This window comes from Haliaeetus albicilla, chromosome 26 (genome assembly GCF_947461875.1).
Source record: "Haliaeetus albicilla chromosome 26, bHalAlb1.1, whole genome shotgun sequence".
NCBI classification, from domain to species: Eukaryota; Metazoa; Chordata; class Aves; order Accipitriformes; family Accipitridae; genus Haliaeetus; species Haliaeetus albicilla.
Window position 1 is genome coordinate 15,543,447 of NC_091508.1, and position 25,989 is coordinate 15,569,435.

The 25,989-nt window shown below is 47.4% G+C and overlaps 1 protein-coding gene across 1 annotated transcript in view; it reads right to left on the reverse strand.

The window, feature by feature from the left end:
- Positions 1–370: 370 nt before the first annotated feature.
- Positions 371–25,989, reverse strand: part of MEGF9 (multiple EGF like domains 9) — a 56,493-nt gene continuing 30,874 nt past the window's right edge. The window contains exons 3-6 of the mRNA XM_069771828.1: positions 14,770–14,909; positions 11,121–11,264; positions 9,420–9,692; positions 371–5,460 (exon numbers count right to left, since the gene is read on the reverse strand). Coding sequence (XP_069627929.1) covers positions 5,006–5,460; positions 9,420–9,692; positions 11,121–11,264; positions 14,770–14,909 — 1,012 coding nt within the window. The 3' untranslated portion in view covers positions 371–5,005. The remainder of the gene's footprint in view (positions 5,461–9,419; positions 9,693–11,120; positions 11,265–14,769; positions 14,910–25,989) is intronic.

Below are 25,989 nucleotides of genomic sequence, written 5' to 3' on the forward strand. Positions count from 1 at the left end.
TGAATATTACAGACAATAATGGGGAAATATGCATTGACTGTCTAGCTATCAAACACGTTAATGAAAGTATCTGAAAGCTGGAATGGTTAATAAGCAGACACAGGAGATCATAGGGCTCATTTTTTAAATGGATTATCTGACACAGAATGTCAACTGTACTTATGAATATCTGATGTTAAAAAACATTTTTGTGCCGTGGTTCTCATCTCACATACAGGGGTATAATGAAGGAATAATTGTCTTGGAACAAATGTCATTACTGGGATGAGATCAGATTCAATCCTTTAGGTTTCAATCCAGCTCTGGTTGCTACCATTGGAAAGACTCCTGCTGAACTTTAATGAACAAAAAACAAATGCAAAAATCCAAGTGGCATAGATACAAATTATATACATTTATTTTTATTCATTTTAAATAACATTCTTCTGTATAAATTCTGACATATATTCAAATCATACACTTTTTTTTTTTTTAGAAATGCATTTGTAAGCATAGCATATGCTTAGGAGACGCCTTATTTGGATGTGTAATAAGACTGATGGGTTTCAGTTGGGAGCAAGTACAACTTTTAAGGCCCACATTTTTCTTATTTTAATCCATCTCTCTGACACATGAAGAGCAGAGTCCTGTGGGAGCTCATTTTAAAGCTTCACTTTAAAGAGAAACATATTTTTAGGATTCAATCTTATATCCTTTATTTGAAGGAGACTGTGCAAACTTACTGCCACATTTACATTGCATGTAACATTTGAGATAAAGATGCTGTGTAGCAGTGGTTAACTGGGCCAGGATACCTGAAGGATGCTGAATACATCCCCTCCTCTTTCCTAAATGGCTTCCAGTGTGCTAAGTTTGCTCAGCCTGGTCCAAGGGAATTATCATTCCAATGGATGACATCTCCTGACAGCTCCCCAGGGCTAGCACTCCATGCAGTTATTTCTAGCTACAGTGGTTCGTAAGATTCAAGATCATCTATTCACATTAATGCAATCATTTTTTTGCATGTCTGTTGCACTCTGTGCTTACCAAATGCTCTCCTAAGTTGTGAGCCATCCAGGCTGCCCCACGCCTTTGACACATCATTGCTTTTTGCCCTTTATCTGCTCCATTATATCCTCTTGCCTTCAGTTACTTGACTGTGGAGCTGAGCTCACCCCATCCAGACCAGCTGGGTCCAGAGGGCCCTCAGGACCCTGAGGATCGTGCCTTGAGAGCTGGTTTCCCACATTCACCCAGCCCTCACCTGCCTTGTCATACCTTCTCTATGCTCTACAGCTACCGTGCCGTGCCATCGCCTGCCTTTCTCCACGACAGCCACACCACTGCAGCCAGACAGCAGCATGCCCAGTTAGAAGGTGATGCATGGTGGCCCTTCAGGAACGCTACATGTATCTGTATTGCCACATCAGCCCTGGAAGTCACCTAGATGCCTTCCCATTGTCTTGCTAGCTTCTGAGTCGGGCCTCGATGCAGCCCATCAGTCCATTTCTGGTTTACTTGCCCATAGCCCAGTGTGGCATCGGGCAAACCTCGACACCTGGGAAGCTTCATGACAAGTTGTAACACATAGCAGGTTGGCCATCCTGGTGGCCTTTCGTACCCTGGCACAGGTGTTTTAGCTCTGCACTCCCTCAACATATAATGCCAACCTAAGCTGACTGGAGATAGAACTAGCTCAGCTTCTTCCTCACCTCCTGTAGTGCCCAGGGGACAGCTGCATGGTTGATGGAGAGGGGCAAGGAGGATCTAATCTCACACCACCAAAGCCAAGCACGAAGCTGTTTATTCTTTCTTTGCTGAGGCATCCATCTTTTTTAAGTGTTGCTCCTCTATGCCAAAGGCCTGGTTGGCTGGAGATGGCTGGTATTTTCCTGCCGACTCATTTTGCCATCTGACAAGCATTGTCCCAGTGCCACGTGCTTGCTGTGCTCCAGTTCCTGCTAAAGAACATCCTGTGCTTTCCTCTGCTGTCCAGACCTGGGCAGCCAGGTCCCCCCTGCCCAACCAAGCTTCCCATCACATCTGCGAGGGCCGTCTAGATCCCCTCATCCAGATGTGCGACCCACAGACAACAGCATGGCTGTACCACCCTCCTTGGCAGACTGACTCGAAGGCATCCTGACCTCCTCCTCTTTCCAAACCCAAGGCTCAAACACAAAGCCTTTAGAGTAATTTGGAGGTCAGAAGCAGCCCAGATGCAAACACCTCCTGTGCTGTGGTAGGCATGGATTAGGACGGCTCAGCATCTGAACTCACGCTCTGATTTTGGAGATGGTCATTATTTCTACAGTGAGAGAAAAATCAAAGCCTATTCCTGTTAAAAAGTAGCCTACAGTCATACCAAAATTTGAGGAAGAGGTGTTTTGTGGCAAAGGTGAAAAGATCTACTCAAGTGTTTTGGAAACATTGAAGCAAACAATCTGTCCTTCACTTTGCCTGCTAGCATTAGTCCCAGAAGCTAATACTTCCTACATTACCTTTCCCCACCCTATGAAGTGACCAAGTGCAAGTGTATCGCTAAATCAGCACTGCTAAATAATTACAATTTTTAAGAAATTTTCTGTTTTGTCACCACTGTGCTCTTTAAAAGTCTGATGAGTAACTTGAGGATTAGCAATACCCCGATTTTCTCCTCCACTCCTCCCCCATTTTATAAGTAACGTTGCTCTGAATGACATCAGCCAAATTTATTACCTAAACTATGGGACCTCACCCAGACCCACAGCAGGCAACGGGAGCTTTTCCATTGGCTCAGGCCTATATGCAATATCACATTCTGCCCTCACCATTTCCCTTGGTCATCCTCAACTATTTTCCTTTTTACTTGCCGTGCCTCATCTTTAAATCAAGCAGCAAGTTTTTGAGGCAGAAATGGCATCTTTGTGCATGTGTTTAAAGCACCTATTCCCTGCCCCGCCCCCCCCAAAGTCTCCAATGATAAGAAAAGCCTCCATGCAGCACCAGAAAGCAAATAAATAATCACCACATTCTTCCTACCATTTCTCATCTTGAGAAATATTTACTTTTGCCTGGCTCTGAGGATGCATCAGTCAGCTCCTGCTGACCTTTAGCAGGTACTTCATTTATCCTCAGCATCAATCGCTTGCAAAGCACCAACGCGCACAGCAACGCAGCTTTAGTTCTGAGGTTGGTCATGAGTTAGGTGAAATATTTGTTTCACGCCCTGCTTAAATGTAACGGTATTGATTTTCACAGGTCGGACCCGGCGGCTTCCCGGCACAGGGAGGGCACGGTGCCTGCCTCGAGGTGTGCATGCACGCTGCGGGTAACAAGTGAGGAGCTCCGTGGTGCAACCTCTCCGTGCTCCCCATTAGTTGTTCTCCCTCTGCTAACAGTCCGCCAGCCTCCCACAAAAATCAGGGGAATCCGTAAAACCTAAAGACCCCTGTAGGTTTTTTTGACAGCTGATTCCCCACCACCACCTTGTGCTACATAAGTTTCCTGAAAGCATCCATGCACTTTCAGCTTTTAAGCCTAGAAGCGCAGATCAGCTCCTGCGAGCTCTTCGGCTGAAAGCCGTTTTCACCCAAATCCAGGAGATTTTTTGCTTTTGCCCTTCAAGAGGCTCGGAGGCTGCGCTCAGCCTCCAGCAAGTCTCCCCCGTCACCATGTCAGCACGGGAGAGATGGCAATGAGATCCACTCACATGATGAGCAGCTGCTTCAGAAAAGCTCAGCCATCAAGATCAGGCTCTCAATGCATTCATGACAGTGTATCTGCATTTTGTATAAAGATTTAAAAGCAAGTAACAGAATGGTACATCCGATTTTTGGACACCTACTAGGCCCTAGTCATGGCAACACTGGTATTCACTCTATAGTTAAAGGAATGGGAAAATCTGACAGATGCAAGTAGGGAGCACTCACGTTTTCTCTAAAAAACAAAGTTATTCAATGACACTAGAAGAAAAGCTTTAAGCAGTCGGTGTTTGCCAGAGTCCCAGCTCCAACAATATTGCCATCTAATTTACAGTATTTTAAACAATCCTCATTTGTTTTTTTCTTTTTAAACAACGCCACTAACCGCTGTACAATTAAAATCTAGATGATAAAATATGACTTGGGGAATAGGGGAGGTTGGGGAGGGGTTCATGGTTTTGTTGTTGGGTTTTTTTGGTTGGTTGGTTGTCTTTTTTACAAATAATTACAGATACAATTCCAAGAAGATATATTACATTTTATATACAGAACACACCATTTCTATCAGGGTAGGTATTAAGCCTAGCTTTTATTTTTACACGACAACCCTGAGATCTCTTGTCGTCTTCCCTTGCACAGAAACTATACAAGTTCATTAACTCCTTCTAGAAAAAAAAAAGGGATTGCTATGTTTTAATAGCATCATCACCCTGTATATATACTCAGAAAGGGAAAAGCTTAGTCTCTTCCCTAACTCCAGTATTTTCTTTTTTTTTTTTTTTTTCCTGTTTCCCTGCTTAGTGGAAACTGATAATGGTGACTTTTTTCAAGTGTGCAACTCACTCCTCTACTTGCCTTTTGGTAGTACAGTGAACAATTATTTCCCTTTTTTTGTCCTCCTTTTCAAACAAATTCATATCAGGAACTAATATAAAGCCTTTACAAAGGTCTATTTCTTGAAAATCCACTGTTAATTATGAGCTACTTTTCAAACTAAAGGATGGAGACCTAAGTATTAGGTTGGCTGGAAATCAAGCAGCTTCTGATTAATCATGGGGTACTGCTTTCTCCACCCCACCACCTCTTCCTTAAAAAAAATATATTTTCAGATCAGTGAATTCTATGGATCTTTATGGAGAACAGGACACTGAATGCATTTCACCATATTACCTGAAATTCGGATGTACTACACTTTTTTCTGTTCACCTGCAAGCTACAGCATGCCCAGCATAAGAGTATCTGAAGAGCAAATTCCTCTGCATGGAGCCTTGGCACGGATCCTGATACCCCTTCAACAAGCCCTATAACATTTTTAAGCCAACTTTGGAATAGCTGGAGCACTTCTTCTAAGCTTTATAATTATGCATGGGAGTCGTCAGCGTTAGTTGTCCATTCGGTGCGACTTCATTCCCATCATCTTCCAACAGCCCCGAAACATCAGCGTTGGGTATGCTATCATGGTAGCTGCTAAAACTGATGTTGTCCTCTTTGAGTTCAATGGTCCAAAAAGGAGCGTTAAGTTTTCTGTTTTGATACTCACGGTACATGTAGACAGCACCCACAAAGCCCATTAGTAGGACCACAACAATGATGATAACTGTCAAAATAATTATGTTAAACTGAGTCCATGAAACATCTGCAAAAGCAGAGGTACTATTGTCAGAGGAACTCATAGGAAATATAGTCTGTATAGTTGTTGGTGACAATGTACTGTTTATCACTGCCATTGAAAACGATGTTGCCTTGCTGGCATTCGGAGCAGAAGTTGTAAACTCCCTTATTTCTGGGCCAAGAGTAGCTTCTACAAAACAAATAAAAAATGATCAATAAAAATATGCTACGATGGAATCAAACACAAACATAAGAGATTTGACATTTATATCACACTTATTATGCCAATTAAGTTTACACTGTTAAAGCTGGTATTTTTTCCAAATAGTTTACAAAAATGGTTAGCCAGGGTTGGGTTGGGGTTTTTTTTAATAATTCTGTGTGCTAAGTGCTCATTGACTGCAGCATTCCTATAAAAAAATCTGGTGATGGCTGGATAGGTGCAATAGCCAAGATTCGGCATTAGATACGTGAGCTCACGATGAAAGCAAGCCACCCAGTCCAGCTCATATTCAGCCCATGAAAATGGGATTCTACCAAGCTCAGCAAGAGTTTGGACTTTGAACCTAACGAAGGCAGAGTTTCACTTGTTGTCTACGTGGGCTGCACAATCAGGCTGGGAGGACACAGCAACTCCAGGAGCTTAAACCTCTCACAGTTAAGTACACTAGAGGTAGGATTATTTTCACAATGTTATTATTTCTGTCTTACCTGTACAAGAAGATCAAAAATGAAAAAATGAACCATGAGTATTCTGCCGTCACAGAGTTTAGCAACAGGTTTCAATATTTACACTGCTTTATGTAAAAGGGCAAAATAATCTCAGTTCTGCTTTTGAATGAAGAAGTCATACACAAATCTCACGGAAACCCCCAGTCTGCATAACCAGAAGCAGAAGGTAACCAAATCACAACAAAAAAAGACTGTGGATGTTCTTATGAAGCTTTCGAACACAGCAGAAGCCAGTTAGGATCCTGTTTTGGTTTTGGCTGCTGGCATATGTCCGCACATGAAGGATGAGATACCAGACTGTGCCACAAGCTCCATCTTCCTCTGCAGCCTGTTCCCAGGCACAAAATAGCCAAGAAGCTGCCTTGCTTCCAGCAAACATGAGATAACTCCCTTCTCAGATCTAGGAGTCAGTGGCAAGTGAACACTAGAGATCTCGTAAGTGGGATGCAAATTCATTACACCTTCTTCAAACCAGTTGAGCTATAGGCCTCAGAAAGTACCTTAAGAGCCTGAGTATTAGGATCCCAAATGTAGCTAATAAATCATTTTCTTCACAGGAATAACCTGATCTATTTTAGAATCTCAAGTCCAGGCAGAAGGAACCCTCCAGAAGCTGAAGCCTCAATCAACCAAAATGTTCTCTACACCCATTGCTCCACAGGACTCTCTGCATCCTCTTTCCCACCCTCTTCCATTTCTCTTTCTGCTATCAGAAATGCAACTTCATTTTAAACTCACTCACAGCTGCAGCAATTACAGCTGACGGTGCCGTGCTGTATTGATCCAGCTCTCCTGAAGAAAATGTCTACTAATTATGACTGAGGAGGAGAGTCGTTTCTGAAGGACTAATTTTGCACTAAGTTGCATCTCCAATGGCAAAAGGAGCTGGAAATATTCAGGACGCACCCTCAGGGGAGCTCCCACAAGTTAACTTTGGGCTGTCACGTTCCCAGTTCAGGCAATGGAGAAAGAAACTCCTCTGGAGACAGCATCACACCCCTAATTTAGGCTCCTGCTCAGCGTCCCTCCCTGCAGCAGCTTCTCTATTCTCTGCAGGTCCTGCCTTAGGTTGATAAGGATACTCATGCCAGAAGGCATTCTCTGTGGGATAACAGCCAGAATTTCACAGTAGGAAGCAACATGACAGGAGCAAGAGGTTCCTGGATACAGCTTTGGGAGAAGGGCATGAGGAATTCAGTCATCCTTTCCAAATTCCTTCATCAACACTCAAGTCTTGGCAAACCCTGCCAGTAGCTATAATTAGAAAAAAACAGAACAGAGACAATGGTTGATTCACCAGCAAGGAAACAGGACTTCTCTGGGCTTTACTTGTGAGTCAGCATCAGCTAAGTGCTGGCAAGGGGGACAGGGGTGAAAACATTTCCTGGAAGTGACGGTAACATCATGGTGAAACAGTGCCATGCTCTGACCGCGGACTGTCACTTTTGGGCTGTGATACAGCGATGCCTGTTTCCGCTCACCAGGGCCATGCCAGCCCTCCAGATGTCCTAAAGCAGCTCCTTGAGAGCGGCAGCTGTTCAGTCAATGGGACGCTTTGGCAGCTTTGACGTGAGCGTCATATCCAGCTGCTTGATTGAAATGCAGTCTCTGCAAAGCTTCTGCTACCTCCTGCAATGAATGAGCACCGGCAGGAGCGGGGGCCATGCCAGCAGCCCACACGCCGGCTCTCAGGGAAGGCTGCAATGCTCGGCTGGGTGGCACAGTGCCACACTGCATCACTAAGTCCCTGCTGCTATGTCTCACCATCGCAGCAGGAACACCATCCACCCAGGGGTCAAAAACACTGACATTGGTCATCCCACACGTCCTTTGAATATTCTCTCCATCTGCCTTGAAAGCATCAAAATCTTGGTCAGGTTTAAGACTCTGAACAGCCCCTGCGGATACTTGAGGCGGGGTTTAGCTTTGCCCAGGCTGTACAAAACATGCTGTCTTACTTCAACTGCGACCACTTAAACAGAGTCTGGGTGATGGTTTCACTCCAGAAGCCACTCAAAACTAGGCCACTGAAATGCACTAGTGGTTTATGAAAATCTTAACCTAAAACTAGTTAATGCACAGTACCTCAGCATGTCAACTTTTAGGCAAATTGCATGTAAGAAACTGGAAAGAAACTGTAAGCCTTTTTAATTGCTTAATAAGAACAGGAAAAAAGAGGTGTCAAGGAAACAGGAAAGCTAGAAGAGCATGTTCCAGTGCCTTTGAAAGGGGACAGTCTTTCCCCACATCAGGAATCGGCTATAACAATGCCATTAAAATAAAACTGAATGGTGAAAACTGCAAGTATACAAGCAAAGCCATACATATGGACTTTATGGAGCAAGGTCATGTAGCTCTTAGCACAAAGACAGAGCTGTGCAGGGCATAATGGATGACCTGATGCAGAAGTGCCGTTTTCAGCCCTGTAATGGTACAGTTACAGCTAATGAGCATCCAACTTTTTTGTATTGATCATCTCCCCACGCAGAGAAGGACTCTGTGATTACACCTCCAGAGAGCAACATGGGAGTGAAAACCACATTTGCTTCTAATGGAAGTTCTGAATTAAATCTCTCTTGGTGACAAGGACAAATTTGGGCCCAGATACTTTCCTGAACCGTGGGTTGTCTTACCTAATACATGACGCCAGTAATGTTTCCATGCATGGAGCTGGAGATCCACCTTGTGGACCAACCTCCTGATAACCACTGAAGAAGCAACTTAAGGATCATTTTCTCTCATTTTACCACGAGTCCTCCTGCTGTGCATTAGCCTCTCCAAGTACCAGAGCTAGTTTGTGTCCGAGGTGCTACATGCAGTGTCTCAGATGTGTACTGAAGACTGATGAGAGAGCCCTCCAGAGCGGGTACTGGTAAATTCTGGCATTGACTTGCTGTGCAAGTTTGGACCTCACCTCTGAGCTTTGGCTTCCCCATTCAGAAAGCATAAAAAAAGAATGTCTAAACTTGGTCCGAATAGTTACTATTTGCAGAGTATGAGGAGTGACAAAATTTATTATAAACACCCTTTCTAGGGAGCTAGACAGTGCTATTGAATGGACTAGTAAATGAGGACAATTCACTGGGCACTAAGAGATCAAGTATATCAAGCAATGGAAATCTGAAAACCTACATTTAATTACACTGCAAATAGTTTTTGTTTTCCAGCTTGTTCACTAGAGGTGCCTGCCACAGTGTGGGAATCAGGGTGGTTACAGAGCTAACTCTAAACCACAGATTTCAAGGCCAGTAGGCACCAACATGTTATAAAGGTCTAGTTTTCATCCCTGTACCACAGGCCAGATGAATCTAAACCAATCTGAACAATTAACAGTATTCCATCCCCAGCCTTCAGGCAGCTGGTGCCCACCTGAGCTGCACAGCAAGCTTCAACACTGATTTGAGGAGCACATTTTACCTCTCCTGGTGCAGTTGGTCCCCTCAGGGTCTCGGACATAGCCATCCTCACACTCCTCGCAATGAAACCCAGCAGTGTGGTACAGGCAGCCGATGCACTCCCCGCTATCCGGCTTGCACACGCTGGGTGACTGCGCTGGGTCCACGTTCCCGTTGCATTTACATCTTACGCAGATGCTGTCAGAGTTGTAGTAGCCACTGTCACACTGGTTGCAGTTCGGGCCAGTGTACCCGGTTTTGCATTCGTCGCACCTTGGGGCAGTTTCACCAGGCTCTAAGGAATACAAGAAAGCAAACCAGATATGTGCCACAGCCCCTTGCAGAGAAACACCCACTGAGGGATTTGTTCTGTGGGAACCGACCACAAGTCACTATGACAAAAATCAGCACCCACTGAGTATTAACCAATCTCAAATTTTAAGCTGAAAATACAACTTTTGAACTGCAGCAGTTTCTCAGCTCCTAGAGGAAAAAAAAGCTTTGGGGGTTTCTGATGCCTCGTACCAGCATCACAGAGCACTCTCGAAATGTTGCTAAGCAAACAGATTATTACTCCTGAACATTTCCATCCCAAACAGCCAATTTCAGAAAACAGCTGGAATTATATCGGGGATGCTAGCATACTGCAGGAACTTTTTGGCCTATGCGAAGCCAGAGGTGGCTTGATTGCACTAAACCGATTAAGGAACTATCAAAAAAAGTCTTACATATGTTTATTACAGCTATGACTTCTCTCAGTGTCCTGGTTTCAGCTGGGATGTAGTTAACTGTCTTCCTAGTAGCTGGTGCAGTGCTATGTTTTGAGTTCAGTATGTGAAGAATGTTGATAACACTGATGTTTTCAGTTGTTGCTCAGTAGTGTTTAGACTAGAGTCAAGGATTTTTCAGCTTCTCATGCCCAGCCAGGGCACCTGACCCAAACTGGCCAACGGTGTATTCCATACCATGGGACGTCCCATCTAGTTTAGGAACTGGGAAGGGGGAGGCAGGGATTCGCCACTCGGGGACTGGCTGGGTGTCGGTCGGCGGGTGGTCAGCAATTGCCCTGCGCATCATTTGTACATTTCAATCCTTTTATTACTACTGTTGTCATTTTATTAGTGTTATCATTATCATTATTAGTTTCTTCTCTTCTGTTCTATTAAATCGTTCTTATCTCAACCCAGGAGTTTTACTTCTTTTCCTGATTTTCTCCCCCATCCCACTGGATGGGGGGGAGTGAGTGAGCGGCTGCGTGGTGCTTAGTTGCTGGCTGGGGTTAAACCACGACACTCAGTTACATGAAAACAGAGCAGGAAGATTGGGGAATCTCTGCTTGGAGTCCCATGGAGATGTTCAGAAGAGGGCTCACAGAGGTATGAACAGCTACACAGCACTGCTGGGCATCTCCTGTACCTCTCCTGGCTGCCGCAGGCTCAGCAGTTTCTCTCTGCAAAACTCTGCAGGTTCTTCAGAGCAGGCTGCAGCCTGTAGCGAAGCATTTCTGATGCTCTCAACTGCACGGCTGCTCTCACAAGAGGCAACACAAGCACCAGGGACGCATTGTGGCAGGCGCCGGTTCCAGCAAGGCGCCCTGGTTCTCACAAACAGGACATTCACAGGCTATAAAACACCTTGCTAGGCTGATGTACTCTGAGTGGCAATTTAATTGAAAAGAGCTACATTCATTATCTGAGGAATTTGACCAAAACGAAAGCCTTACGTATTCGGCAGGTGCCGGTCGATGCCACGGTGGAGCACGGGCAGCGATGGCAGGCATGGGCAGGATGGGCGCTTCTGTAGAAGCCCTCCTTGCAGAGCTCGCAGTGGTTTCCCTCGGTGTTTTCCTGGCAGTGCAGGCAGGTGCCTGGGGAAGGGACAAGAGCACAAGCAACCGTTCAGCAGCAGGAACTGGAGCAGAACATTTGGAGCAAGAATCCACGTGGAGTGCTCTCAATTATCAGAGCTCACAGGTGATTTTGGATACCCTCCGGCCAAAACATGATCCTGGCCTCTTATGACCTTCTGATGGTCATCCCCCCCTTCCACACGCACACACACACAATGTGAAAAAGCAGGTAGCCCCAGCAGAGAGGCCCACAGCTCATCACTTTAAAAGGTCAGTGCAGGTAAACACACACTATCAATGTTAAACGGTCCTCAAGGAAAGGGGTTTCAGTTTGCATCTGCGCCGGTGAGCCAGGATCTTGCTGCTTCAAATCCCCCACTCGCACGAGGGGCCCCTCCAGTTTATGCCTTTGCCCTTTTTTGTGTGCAGCCTCTTCCTACACCACAGAGCTGGTAGTCAGGGGGTAAAGAAGTGTCACCGTCCTGCCCTGGGGGCAGACGGCTCCATCCCACCAGTGGGGCTCCAGCTCCTCCATCCCCATCACAGGCACACGGCAGCAGCAATGACTGACCTTCCCAAAGAAACAGAGGAGAACTCGGGGTTCACCTGAGCCACCTCCCCTGCCCGGGGAAACCCCTGAATCAGAAAATTGACATGCTGTGTCTTAGCAGAGGCTGTGTCCTAACAGGCCTCTAAATTGCATTTTGATACTATTGTGACCAGAGAAAGAAAAATCTCCCTAGTTATAAAAACGCAGCCTCTATCAAAAGCCCATCCATCAACAGGAACATCCTATAATTCAGCAGTCTCGTCGACGAGGTGGCAGTGACCTGAGGGAAGCTTATATGATTAAATCCTGTGTACAAGACTCCGAAAAGGCAAGAGCCACCTTCTAACAAATCAGGGCGGCATAGAGCAGTTTATTCACTGCATATATAAGCACAGACAGGAGATTCACTGAGCTAATCTAGCAGTGCTGCGGGGGTATGGAAAAGTCTCATATCAACATTAACCACAGAAAAAATCCTGAATTAGGTTAATGCTGACTGTTAAAAAAACCACAGCAAATTTTCTTATTAATATTGGACCAGTTTGGCTCCCTTGCAAGCCCTACTCTTCTCTTTCCACAGCAATGACTCCGCAGCCGAGCATCCCCGAGCAAGCCCGGCACGTCCTTGCGGCCGACCCTCGTGCCAAGGGCAGGAAGCAAACCCTGGCAGCTGCCGCTTTTGGAAAGCGGCTGATTCACCCGCGCGGTGAATGACTAAGGACACTTGCTCGGCGTCAGCGCCCACACACTGTTTGCTCTTCACCCAACAGCTTGTCAGACATGAGCCGGTGGTTTTTGTGGGAGAGGTGTCAGGGTTAGAGGGGAAAATTATCTGCTGGGCTCGATTTCTCCAGTTGCAAACCTCGATCAGCTGCTTCAGCGGGATGCCTGGGACAGACCGGCTCGTGGAAGGTTAATTTGCCCGATCAGCAGCAAGGGTGCCTTGAACCGTGCTCTGCAGGCATTAATGGTGGCATAAATCTGGAATCACACCTGTGTTTTCCATACAGTCTTGGTCATTTCAGGACCACTGTCTTTCCCATCGGCAGAAATTACTCACATTTATCTATACCAACGCTGCAAAATGGCTGCATTTCCAATGAGTCAGCAAGTTGCTCAGCCATGCAAAGCACGCATGGGCTTGCAATCAGGTATCACTGTGGAAAGCCTTAATAATTAATAGCACTTCCCACCCTGATAACGCCCTCAGGAAGGATCAGACCTCACAGTACCCCAGCTGGGAAGAAGCAACCAAACTCATTGCACAGACACAACATGGGGCACAAGGGTCGTGTCGAAGGAAGCGCTGTCGCCTGGGGAGCTCTGGCTGCCCAATTTCCAGCCCAATAATTTTAAATATTCCTCCTGGGAAGAGCGATGCCATGCAGAGACGGTTGCAGAGCCGGCAGAGGGAGCCCAAAGTACAGCATTAATGCGAAAGAAACCTTGAAAATTTGACAAAGACTACACAGTTGATGTAAAGCTGGGGAGGTCACACAAAGTGCAGTTTCTAAAGCAGGCTGAGTGCACGACGTTACTTATTAGACGTTGGATCTAATTTTTAATCAACTGTTCTCTGTGCTGGTTTTGTTGGGTTCCCCCAACCCCGGCAGCAAATAAAGCAGATGGAGGAAAATTTTAAAAAGGGATTTTTGTCAGATCAACAATAGGTCATTAACCAAAAAGAGGGTTTTTCTTTGCAATGTTGCGGTCAGCGCTGAACAGCCCCAGCAGAAGCACTGCCTGAACAGCTCAATCCCAGAGGCAAGGTCTGTGCTGGGTTTTTTTCCAAAATCAAGAGATGGGGGAAACATTGAGGAAGAAAAAGGAAGAGCAGATTATCTTACTCCTTCACAAAACCCACACACCCAGCTCCAAATCAGTAACACAGCTGATGTGCGCATGGCTTTAGGTACAATCTTATATCCTTCAATGTTAGTAGGACATAAGCACAAAAAGTTCAGAATAGGAATGAATGCAGTAATTCATGCTCAAGGAGTGCAGATCTGGTGCCTGCCTCTACCCCTGATGCTGAGCAGGATCAGGGCATTGGCTGGGCACAATCAGCACTGCAGCTGCCCATTTCTGTGCTGCAAACACACAGGCCACGAGGGAACAGACACCGGTGCAGAAATTGCCCAGAAATACCGTATTTGATGAGCTCTGCCTCTCTACCTGCTATGTAAAAACCCTGCAACGTTATTTAAATTATTACTCCTTTCTAGGCTCCTGGATAAATATTACAGAACTGCATTTCAGCCTGGAAGTTTTGATGAGAATTTGGATTTTGAAGTGTGAGTTTTGCTGCTAAAGTGGGGATCGCGCAGGCAGTCACATAATATTGCTCCTCCGGGACCTCTCCTTTCAGTGGAGACAGGAAAGCAATTAGGTTCCCCCCTGCCCTCTCATAAGCTATTCAAGCACAGGTGCCTCAACATTTGCACTCCATCAACATCTGTGTGAGAGACAGTCAAAGAAATGATCAAGGAAAATGAACAAGGCAAATTTATAAAAAGTGGGCAATATTAATTAGGTGCTGCCAGTTTTTTCCAGCACTAATCGTGTTATCTGTGGCAATAACAGTCACCTTACGTCAGTGCCAGTACAGTATATGTTTCCAGGTAAACAGCAGTTAAACAAAAGCTCCTTAAGAGCCCACGTTGTGTATTTGTGTAAGTGCAGAGAACAATAGAGCACTGATTTCCAATAGCGACTGCAGAATAAAGGCTCTGCACTGCAGCCTGGGGTAAATAACACAGCCTGTATTGACTTCCTTGAGAAGAGGACTAGCTCCAACCTTGCCCCACATTTTAATTTCAGTTCTAAGGTGAAGATTCTGGGTACTCAAGGCATAAAGATGCAGATGAAGAGGATGAGAGTGGAGGTCTGCTGAATGAAAACAGGCAAAAACCAGAGACAGAGGAGACAGATAAAGTCTGCACCCACCATGGACACACAAGAAAAGGCTGTTACCTGTTAAGCTGTCGCAGGTTTTGGAGTGGTTGTTGCACTGGCACGGCTCGCAGGTGGTTTCGTTAAACCTGTAGTATCCATCACTACAACGGTCACACTTCAGGTCTGTGACACCAACTTTACACTGGCATTTCCCAGAGCTGCACAGAGAAAAACAGTGAAATCTGGATGTGCTGGGAGGCATCCGAAGTACAAACCTGCAGTCAAGTGTTTTGGACTCTCTTTCCAGAGCAGGGAACTCTGCAGAAACACCTGCCAGAAGGAGGGCATGAAACCCATGGGCAACAATTTCCAAAAAGTGATGGGGAGTTCAAGAAAGGCTGAGTCTCTGCAAAACCAGTTGCCCTGACAGCAATTTCCAGCTGGGCACCAGAAATCATCACTCGTTCTGGAAAGCCTTGGCCCAAAGCCATCCCCATGCATCAGCCCCCAGCAGATGCTCCGACAGCCCCTCTCCAGTCCCACCTTCATCAAGCACCTGCACAGGCCCTGGGTCCTGCAGGACACTGGGACACCCCAGATCACTACACCTGAACGATAAAAGAGCACCCACATGGATAATCACCTCCCCTCCGCATCGGTGCCGATCGGTACCTCCCAGATTTTCAGGCAAGCGGACAATTCCCTGCTCACCACCTGCTTTCCCAGCTCCCCTGAGAGCCGGCACCGCAGCTCAGGTGTCTCGCTCGGGTTTCAGCCCAGGCGGGCATCAGCCACCTGCACTCCCTCTGCTTCTCCTCCACGATCCTATTTATCCCTTCCACGCAACAACCCCACAGCCACCCGGGCAAAGCCCCTCTCTCCAGTCAACTTCTCCCACCCAGGAGGAGCCAGGGAAGGACAAGCGAGGGTTTTCCCTTCCCCAGCGGTTTCCACTACAGCTAACGCCAGACAAGCCTGTTTACTTGGGCACCGAGTCTGGCTGCACGGAGGGTAGAGCTCTGCAGAGTTAAAATAGAGGATATTGGGGTTAGTTGGCATCAGCAAATACCAGAAGGCTACAAAAAGCAAAGGTTACCCTCATTCCTTTGGCTTTCCACGCCAGTCTTTCCATGTAGAGGCTTCAAACTTATCGCTTTCATAAGGGACTTTATATACTAGCAGCATCTAGGTTCAACTCTCAGAGAAGTCACAGGAATGGATAAAATACTCTTTCCCATCATCCCACCCGCACACGTGGGAACTGGTGACAAGAGCGCAGAAGTGCCTTTCCGCATCTCCGATAGCCCTAGGGTGACCTGCAGGAAACCTCCTGCAGGAGATGGATTTATCTGCAGCTGCAGCAGACAAGGCGGGTATCATCCACAAAGCACCCCTGCACACTGCTGGATGCACCCTCCTCCTATTAATTCAGTATTTCAGGGTTCAGTGTGCCTGCACAAAGATTATCTATTGCTCTCCCTTGCTCCTCCTGGGGAAAAGCGAGCAATGCACAATTTTCTTCTAAAAGCCCCTAGAAAAATCTGCCGATTAAAACTAACAGAGGCTTGATGCACAGTTGATTTGTTTTTATTTAAAATGCAGTAGATTGCAATGCTTTTGGGAAGACATTGCTTCTGTTAGAAATTAACATAATTTAGTATTTCTGTTGTTCGTTTGCTTGCCAAAGGAAGAGGAAATACACAAAGGCACATCAAAACACAGAACTCAGCCCAAGTGGCTACACAATTAAACAGTTCCAGAATCTGAAACTTCGGGCATATTTAATGGACTGATTACAAGAAGGAAAAAGAAATATGATGTTTCCTTGCTCTCCAGACCATTATCTGGAATTGCAGCAGGCAGATGCAGAATTCAAAGGGATGCTGTTAAGCAGCTCAGTATGTTTGACTTTTAAAGAGCTTTTCACAAGACCTAACATTAATCCAAATGTTGTCACAGTGTTTAAAATAAGAGCAAACAAAAAGCAGTTTATTTTTATTTGCTTCTGACAGCTACCGGACAGATATTCCTGTAAGCGGGCAGGGGACAGGCAGAGCCAAGCAAGGGAAAAGCAACTAATTTGTAGGGGACCTGATATTTAGCCTAAAACCACATCTTCTGGGGATGTGCCCTATGAGCAGGGCTTTACAGGACCAAGCACTAGAGCTGTATTATCTTCACCCTCCTAGGCTTCCTCCTGGAATTCAGGGGGCTGTGTTTTACTCTCTCCTGTCCCTCGATCAAGCCTTTAACTTAATGACACCCTCCTCTTCCTCCCAGCTGGCACCCTTCCATCCAGACTCCCACTTCATTTCTTTAAAAGAGGTTTATTTCCCCAATGACTCTGCTAGAGCTCAATGCAGCATTTTGGGGCAGTGTCCCTTGATTTTACTCGTTAGCTTAAAAATAACAGGAAAGCAAGCTATTTTTAAAAAAAAGACAGTTTTGGAAAGTTTGGTTTTAATGCCTCTAAAGCAGACCTTTTCCCAACATGTTACACATGGCACAGAGCCAAGTTCTGCATGTGCAAGAATTAAATCACTCAGCAAATATAAAGCTTTGCCTGTGGTCATTGCTTCCATAGAATAAAGCCCCCTTACAACACTCCTTTTCATAGCTTCAGTCCAGTAAAGACTGTCAGACACTTTTTAAAGCAAAGGTCAATGATATAAATGCATTGAAACCACACACACCAAAAAAAAAAAAGAAGTCCTGTTAACAGACCGATTGTGCCCATAAAAATCCAGAAACTTGAAAGAAAAAAGACCCACAGTTTAATACTTGCACAGTGAGAACTGAACTGGATTTTGACTATCAGCCAGGAATTTCTTTTTTGGGGGAAGTGAGGGGGAAGGAGGGGGAAGGGAAGAGGGAAACATTTTGATGCAGCAACATCAATTGCTCAACTCCATTTCAGATGATTATTAACTCCACTGAAGCCAGCCAATTTTTAACTCTCACAAAAGAATTGATGGAAGGATGTGTTGGGACAAAAACAGAATTCCAGTAACAAAAGTCTCCTGCCAGCCTTGGTTTCTACTAGATTTTTACAAATATACTTACTTTAAAGACCGTGTAGGTAGTGTATATCACCATCACATCATCCATCAACTTTATATATGTTTCCTAATGATTAAAAACATCACAGCACAAAAGATCCTGGCAGAAGGAGCAGGCAGTGATTAGCGGGCCGGCGGGGATAGAGGCAGGCCACGTGCAAGGCTCGGATCCAGCACTGAGTGATCTGACCCTCCGGGACGGAGGGCTACACACCACGTTTGGGACCCCCCAAGGCAGGAGCTCGTACATCTGATTGCCCTCAGCCCTTGGGCTTCACGTTACGCCTTCAGAGCTGCTGTCTCTATGCCTGCAGGGCGATAGCCGGGGGCTGGACAGCACCCGCTGGCAGGATGTGGCCACCCAGGACAGCAGCCTACCAGCAGACACTGGGGAGGGGGTTGTAAATAAAAGCAAAATATTGGGCAAGGGGGAACAGCCTGTACCCCCAAAAAAGTCTGCAAAAGCCGGTCTGATTTCACTTCCACCCTCCACAGCCCCCTTCTACTCCACCCAAGGGGAAACAGCCACAGGATGTGGGAAATCCCATCGCCCACCAAGTGATTCATGCCACTAGTGGAAACAAAACGTTCCCCGTGGTCGGATTTTACACTAGACTGCAGGTTTACAGCTACAGAAGTTAAGGGGGTACAACAGAGACACCCCCCCCCCTTCTGTGCATTACTCCAGCTACCGTTAAAGAGGAGGACTGCAGAGAGTTTTGACCCCACTTGGAAGTGTCCTAGGAGCAGAGCACAAAGAACAAGTAACGCCTCCAAAATCCCCTCTCGTGCCTGGCTGAAGCCGCAGAGCATCCTGCAGATAAATTTCTGCCAGGTCTGATGGCCGGGGAAGGACACACTGACAGGACAGGCTCTGCCTGGGAGCTCAGGCAATGCCCTAACCCTGCACTGCTCAGCACAGGAGAGCATGGGAACTGAAAAAAGAAACCAAAAGCATTAAAATATCTGTGATCTGAGACCGATTGCAATGTGCAGTTGCATCTGCAATGGGTCTCCACTCCTCCTCCACAGGAACGTAGTTAAGTTAGCAGGGACGTGACAGACACAAGATGGATGGGAAGACGGAGGACCACAGCCTTAAGGGCTGTTTGGAGGCATGCTGTGCATGGTTTAATGGTGTAACAGAAAACCCTTAGCAAGCTCTAATCATTTATTTTCTTCTTTTTTTTTTTTCCAAGGAGGAAGGAAAGGAGAAATTCATTTTGAATGTTTTCCCAGCTGCCAGAAAAACCTGGATGCCCAGCTGCCACCAAGAGCCCAGGGGCTGCCTGACCAAGTCGGAGCCAGCCGAAACGGTACAGGACCAAGCTCTTGTGCCTTTATTTTTAAAACATTTGAGACTGGTAAGATGCTGGGGCAGAGTCAGAGAAGGAGGGAGCTCCTATGGGTCTCAAACCAGGGCATACCATGCAGATGAGCCACATGAAACCCCCCATGGCTTTGAAGGAGAGCTTTGCCAAATACATTTACCATCCTCATCTGGAAGCACGGAGCATACGCACGCACCCCTCACATCATCTCCCAGGACCACATCACTTGCCAGGGCCAGCCCCAGAAGAGCCAGTGAGGGGCCACGTTGCCCTGAGAAAAAGGAAAGCGAGGGCTACAGCCAGCCCTTCCCCGACCCAGCGGCATCTCCAGCTTTGCCTGCCGCCCCGTCACCTCCCAGCCACTGCCTTGTAATCCTCTGATTACAGAGATGCCCATCATTCATCCCAGCAGGGCCCGGAGGTGTTCCTGTAACATATACAATTAACGGCAACAACAGCGCTCTGTATGAATGAGGAAAAACACGTTGCTGAACTACGAGCATCTGTAAAACAACCCTCATGAAAAGGCTTTGTCACACTTTGATGAAATAAGACAAAAGGATGCTGCACAAGATTAGGAGGATTCAGAAGAGATGTTGCTAAAAATGGTGCGTTTCTCCAGTGAGCCCAGCTCCTTTTGTGCTGATTTTCTGTGATGTCTGACAGCAGCCAGGGGATAAATCTCTCTCACATTTTCTGGGCAACGTAGAAAAGTTAACATTTGAAAGCTAAACGCTCCAAGACACTTCCGTGGAAAACCAACGCTGCTAACACTCAACCCGAGCAAACCGAGAACCCTTGTAACCCATGTGTTGATTTTCCTTTAGGTCAATTAATTTGAATATCAGCACACAGGGAAGCGGAGAGCCCGAAAAAGCCCCACGTTGGGTTTCACCTCCCTGCTCCCTTGGCTCAAACCAAAGCCACTGGTAGCTGAAACGCTTTAGTGGAAGGGTTAGTGCAACCACAGCTGAGCCCTGCGCCCGCCACCCCACTCAGAGCTGCCTTTGTGGAGGGCAGAAGAAGCGGGGCTTTATTGCGGCGAACATTGGGCCATTGTGCGCCGCATTCCTCGCTTTGTGCCGGGGGACGGCATCTGTTTATATGGCAGCCCTCGACGGACTGGGGACACTTCACAGCTCTGAAAGGCCATTCTGTAAATGTCAAAGGGCCACCTTGTCTGGCCACCGCCGCCTCCACGGCCCCATCTCCCCCGCCGAGGATGCCCCGCGCTGCTGGGAAAGCCAGGGAACTCCAGCCCGGGGCTGTGGTGTCTCCTGTGGGTGCCCTCCCGGCACCCCCCGCCAGGACCTGGGTGGCTGGAAAGGGAGGAAGCGATGGGAAGACCATGATGGCCCTGGAGAGGGAGGTTGGATGGGGTCCTCTACGGTTTGGCACAAGGAAGAGCAGCAAAAGCTAACTAACAGCAAAGTCTCAACCCCAAACGGTGGGTCCTGGCTTCCCAGAGCATCCCCTGGAGATCACGGCAATATGGAGATGGGACAGGCAACCTCAACACAGAGGAGGACACATCAATGGGGAAGGCAGGGAGACGGGGCTGGTCCCCACTGGACACACCAGTTTTGCCCAGTGTGGTCCCTCCATCCCTCAGATCTCTACTGGTGCCTCCTCTGAGGCAGCAGAAAAAGGCACGAGCAACAAGCACTGCCTGAAGTCAGGCTGGCCACCACCTCCCCCAAACCAGAACTCAGCCAAAAGAACTGAAAAAGTTGAGCCAATATTTTTTTTTGAGGGCAGTCGATGTTTACCAGAGCAGCAAGTCTGCAACAGACAACACAGCAATGGCAAAACCTGCTGGAAAAATCAACAAAATAACAGGATTTCTGAGAAGCCACAATTACTGTCGGGGAGATGATAACAATCTACCTTTCCCTGCTGCTGTGTCCAGTCACTCACTCATTTCCCATCCCTGCCCGCAACCGAATAAAAATGGGTGCAGGTACAATATTTACCTCCTTGCGGGGGAAGAGAGAAGAAGAGCTAATCAGATGTAAAGGATATAAGAGTCGGTAATAGGAGAGAGATTTAGATAATTAAAGCACGCAGAAAAATACACTCTAACAGGGTATTCTTCTGCTTTTATGACGTCCACATGTAACAATTTCCGCCACAAAAAAAAAATCTGTTCTCTGCAGAGTGATGCTGACAAGGCATTACTGGGAGATAATGAGCCACCACTTGTGTTCAGCCAATCTATAAAAGGGAGAGCAGTCTTTTTAAAGTAGGGAAAAAGGGGGCTTTTGTTTGTTTGTTTGTTTTAAAGAAGTCCTTGAGGAGTTAGGCTCCCAAGGTGTTATCTCCAAAGGAGAGCAGTGCCCAATGTGGTTTACTGGACTGCTAAAATACGGTAGAATGGAAATAGAGTTCCCACGCAAAGAAGAGACATTTCAGAAGTGTGATGACACTCTAAAGACAGAAAATGAAGATTTTCTCTGTGCAAAATGAGAACTCCACCACCTTCCCCCAAATAACCTCCTGTGGTAGGGATGGGCAGAAGCCCTGGGAACATGAGGTCTCTCTCATCTCAAACCATTGCCACGAGCACCCTGCCTGCCCAGGCTGGTGAAGCTCCACAAAAACCTTGAGTTTCAATGGATCTGCATGTTCTGACTAACAAAAAAACTGCCCCAAGTTCTGCCCCACGTGGCTTCATACCACATGATGCTCAAGGTGCGTCTAGTCTGTGACCCACCTGAGTGCTTCCCAACACTATCAGGACCGATGTTCCTTATCGCTTCCCCCCTTCCATCATCTCTTTGCACCTTTTCACATCCCACCACCCCTGCAAACCCAGTGTGCGGCTCTCCCTGCCCAGCTCCCCAAGCTCCTTCAGAAACCCCAGCCCTTATTCAAAGAGCTTAACAAAGAACACTGTCCGGTGCTGCTGACCTTACTCTCACCAGCAGTGCTCTTCCAAATCCATATGAGTAAGGGTCACAAGATCAGCCTCTCCAAAGAGAAGCCCACTACAAAGAAGGCATACAGGGATGGCAACTGCCCAGCTAACAGCACTCCCCTTTCAGCCTCGCAGCATCCCTGCTCCAGGGGACAGCCAGCCATGTATACATGCTCTAAGGGATGCTCTGCCTTAATTCTTTCTAATATGAACACAAAGCATGAGATCCCCTCGAGGGGACAAAACATCTCTGAATTAACACTTTGGCATTTATATGCATGCTTTGTCCTTTTTTTTTTTTTTTTTTTTTTAAACGGAAATGAGTGACGGGAGCTCTAACATGACTTATGCCGAGCCCGTGGCACAAACTGTGCATAAACCAGGATCACACGCTGCAGAGCTGTCTCCCCAGCCAGCAGTAAGGAAAGGCTGCTCAGTTAGCGAAGGAGCAGATTGCTGCACGCTTGGGCAGCGTGTTTCAGCGCCAGATGTGAACCAAAGCTAACGTCACCTCCAAGCAGCGTGTTGGAGCCTCTGCTTCCTGCTGCCATTCTGCTTGTGGGGAAACTGAGGCACAGGCAGAGGGAGCAACTTAAATTGATTCACAGACCCCAATTTAACACACACCTGTTGTCATTAGGGACAATGATAGTATATTATAGGTGTTTAGTTTACATCTTTTTAAGGGAACTGGAAAAACCTAACCCAGATTAAATGGTTAACCCAGGTTTAGCTAAACAACACGGGAATTCTTAAACACCCACAGCTCTCCTTCTGCTCGCTAGCACAGGTAATGGTGCAACAGAAGTTGAAGGGTGCATCACCTTGTCTTCCCTAGAACCAGGGTAAGTTAGTTTAAAACACAAAACCTCCCAGGGAAATAGGGAATCAAGGGCTGAACCCTTCTGCCGGGCAGCAGCGTCTCATAGCACCTTCTCTACTTTGCAGCCCACCTCCTCCAGTCACATCCCAAACTGTGGGGTGCAAGAGCACCCATGCGGGGACAGTTGCTGGTGGGCTAAACACGCTGTCCCTGTGGCTGCAGGGCCACGCTTCGGAAAAAAAGCCTCAAAGCCCTACACACTGGGCTAAGAAAAACCTCGAATGATTGCCTTGCAAGAGGTACCTCAGGGTGATACCACCCTTCCCTGCCTGCAGGAAAGCCTTGCACCAGCATGCAGCGGACAAGCCGTCAGGGCCCCAGACTGCTGGGTTGCACTGGGCTACCCTTGCCCAGTTTTTACCCATGTTTGCAGCCCAGTGTGGGTTGGCCAGTGCTGCTAGCAAGGTAAAAATAAATAAATAAATAAAATGCAGCGTCATTTGAAATCTCCTGCTCACCAGCAGTGTACCGCACACTGCCTCTTTCAGGCTGGGCTCTGCCTGCGTGCAGTCCTGCTTCTTTAAATAAATCAGCCGGAGGACAGGTTTACACAGGAAAATTATTTCCGCATGCATTTAAATAGCTGCGCCTGTACACCTCCTCGTGTCGGTGCACGATTGCTGCTTTGCAGCAGGGAAAGGCTTTCCCCGATCCAAACCCCTTTCCTCCCACCCTGCGTGTCCCAGGCAGAGCCCCACCACGTCCCGGGGCTGCCGTGGGGAGCAGCCGCTGTGCCAGCTCGTCGTGCCACGAGTCAGCCGAGGACACGAATGGCATTTTGGGAGAAGCTGCACCGCAGCACATGGAGGGCAGGGGTGTCCCAGGCGCTGCAGAAACACTGCGAGGAGCCCCAGTGCTCCCACCCCTGCCCCAGCTGGTGGGGCTGGAGACCACCGTCCCCCCCAGACCGCCTTTGCTGCCTCTGGGTTGGCTCCTTGCCTGCCCATAGGGAGTGGGAGATGAGAGTTCAGGCAGACGACTTTGCTCACATAAAGAAAAAAGAAAAATAAACGAACAGGGGTGCAAGCCTGGGAGGTGTGGGCTGGCCAGCCTGGGCATGGTGACCTTCTCCAGCAGCATCACCTTCACCTCCTCCACCAGACAGGGACATTCTTGCTCCCTTGGAGGAGGACAGACGGATGGAAAAATACAGCTTTCAACTCCAGGTGCCCAAAAGATGGTGAGAGATGCAGCTGGCAGGGGGCAGCTCCCGGCTGGGGCTTTGCAGCAGGAGCACAGCCCTTCCAGCTCAGCCCGCGCACCCACGTGAGTCACCGTCCTCGTTCTCCACTACTCCGTGACCTTGACCATGGCCCTCGAAACTTCATCTTCTTTCTCCACCCTTCCTCTATGGACTATGAACGCTCCCAGGCCACAGCTATCTTCAGCAAGCATCTACACAGCATCCAACCCAGTGAAATGGGGTTTTATCTGAGGTTTCTAGGTGTTGCCGCAACAGGGACAACACGCTCCCCCTCTCCGAGATGTGTCAGCCCTCTCCTCACAGCCAGGATTGCATCCAGCCCCACAGCAAGCTCCAGCTTCAACTACAAACAGCTTTTCATCTAACAAAAAAAAAAAAAAAAAAAAAAATCACCAAAACCAGAGCACAGAAATCCTCTGCCATCCCAGAGGGGGATCTGTGTGGATCTCCCCAGATAATCAAATTTAAAACATCACCAAAACAGACCTTTGATTAGCGGCTGTGGAGTCCATTCATAGCGACAACATGTCAGGTCAATGTTCACTCCCAAAATCAACTGTCTGCCTCGGGAAAGGGATTTTTTTTATTTTTATTTGATGGTCTGCATTTGAGGTCTAGTTAATAAACAGTGTACTTGGGTGTGCCATCTGGCCGGCCATAGAGCATGCCTAGAAATAATACTAATAATCATCATATGGTGGTGCTTTAAAAGGCCGTTTTACAAAAGCCTGTGCAAGCTGATTGAAACCTATCAGGCATGTTTTGTGTGCCCCCGAGAGCTCAGCCTTCAGACAGTCTGACTCTCAAATCAGCCACTGACAAAAAGGGTCAGAGTCCAAAATTACGCTGCTGTTTTCCTCAGAGACTCATCCGAACAGTGATCGCTTTTTTCTTAAGCCAGCATGCAGGAATTAACTTGTGCAAGTTAGAGTTGGGCTGATGCTTAAAAAAAAAAAATAAATAAAAAATACAGCTTACAGTATTTTTAACGTCAACAGAACAGAAGCTGGTTGCTGGTGTTAGGCAACGTTTGCGTGCCTCATCCCAAGCAGGGATTGCCCGGAAGGACATGCACCGCTCATCCAGGGACTTGGCGGCAGGTAGACATCAAACCCAGAGCTCCAGACCCGTTTCCAGAACCAGAGCCAAAAATCTCATTCTTGGATTCACACACACATCTCCTTGCAATGCAGAAGAGGCTCTCGCCCCCGCTGGGACAGACCCCAACGCAGGGACACCCCCCGTGCTCCTGCCCCGCCAGATTTCGCATCCCACTTCATCTTCCCACATTGCTATGCACGAGGCTGCCCATTTCGCAGACATACTGATGCCCCCAGCCCTACAACACAGACAACTGACCTAATTTTCCTCTTTTTAAACACCCAGAGGTCATCTCCGTCTGCAGCAAACCCCACTGAGCAGGGAAAAGAAACACAGAGCAATCTCTGTTAACATAAGTCCTCCTCCCTGAGTTTTCCTCCAAATTTTGCCCTATGCCCATCTTCTAAATGCCTGAGGATCTGCATCTCCCACATCCCTCAAGGCTGTAAAATTGTGCTGAAAAGGAGAAGCTAGGGAGGTCTTCTGCCGTTTCTGGGCCCATACACGTTGGGGTTCGGTGTGATGGCTCACTACGTGCACGAACTCCACCCCATTCTCCTTCACGACTCGGAGCTTCTCACCTGAAGTTCCCAAGGGTGTTTCTTGGCTTGCTCCACGCAGCAAGACGTGGGGAGACGTCACCCACATCCATGCTTTGCCTGCTGCCTGGTGACTCAAGAGTCAGGGCGAGAACATTCCCTTCCAGTTAACCCAGTTGCTCCAGCAGCACCTCCCTCCTCTCCCAGCCCTCAAAGGTAAGATTTGCCCCATCTGCCTTTCTGCCCAATTTGCCTTTCCAGGAG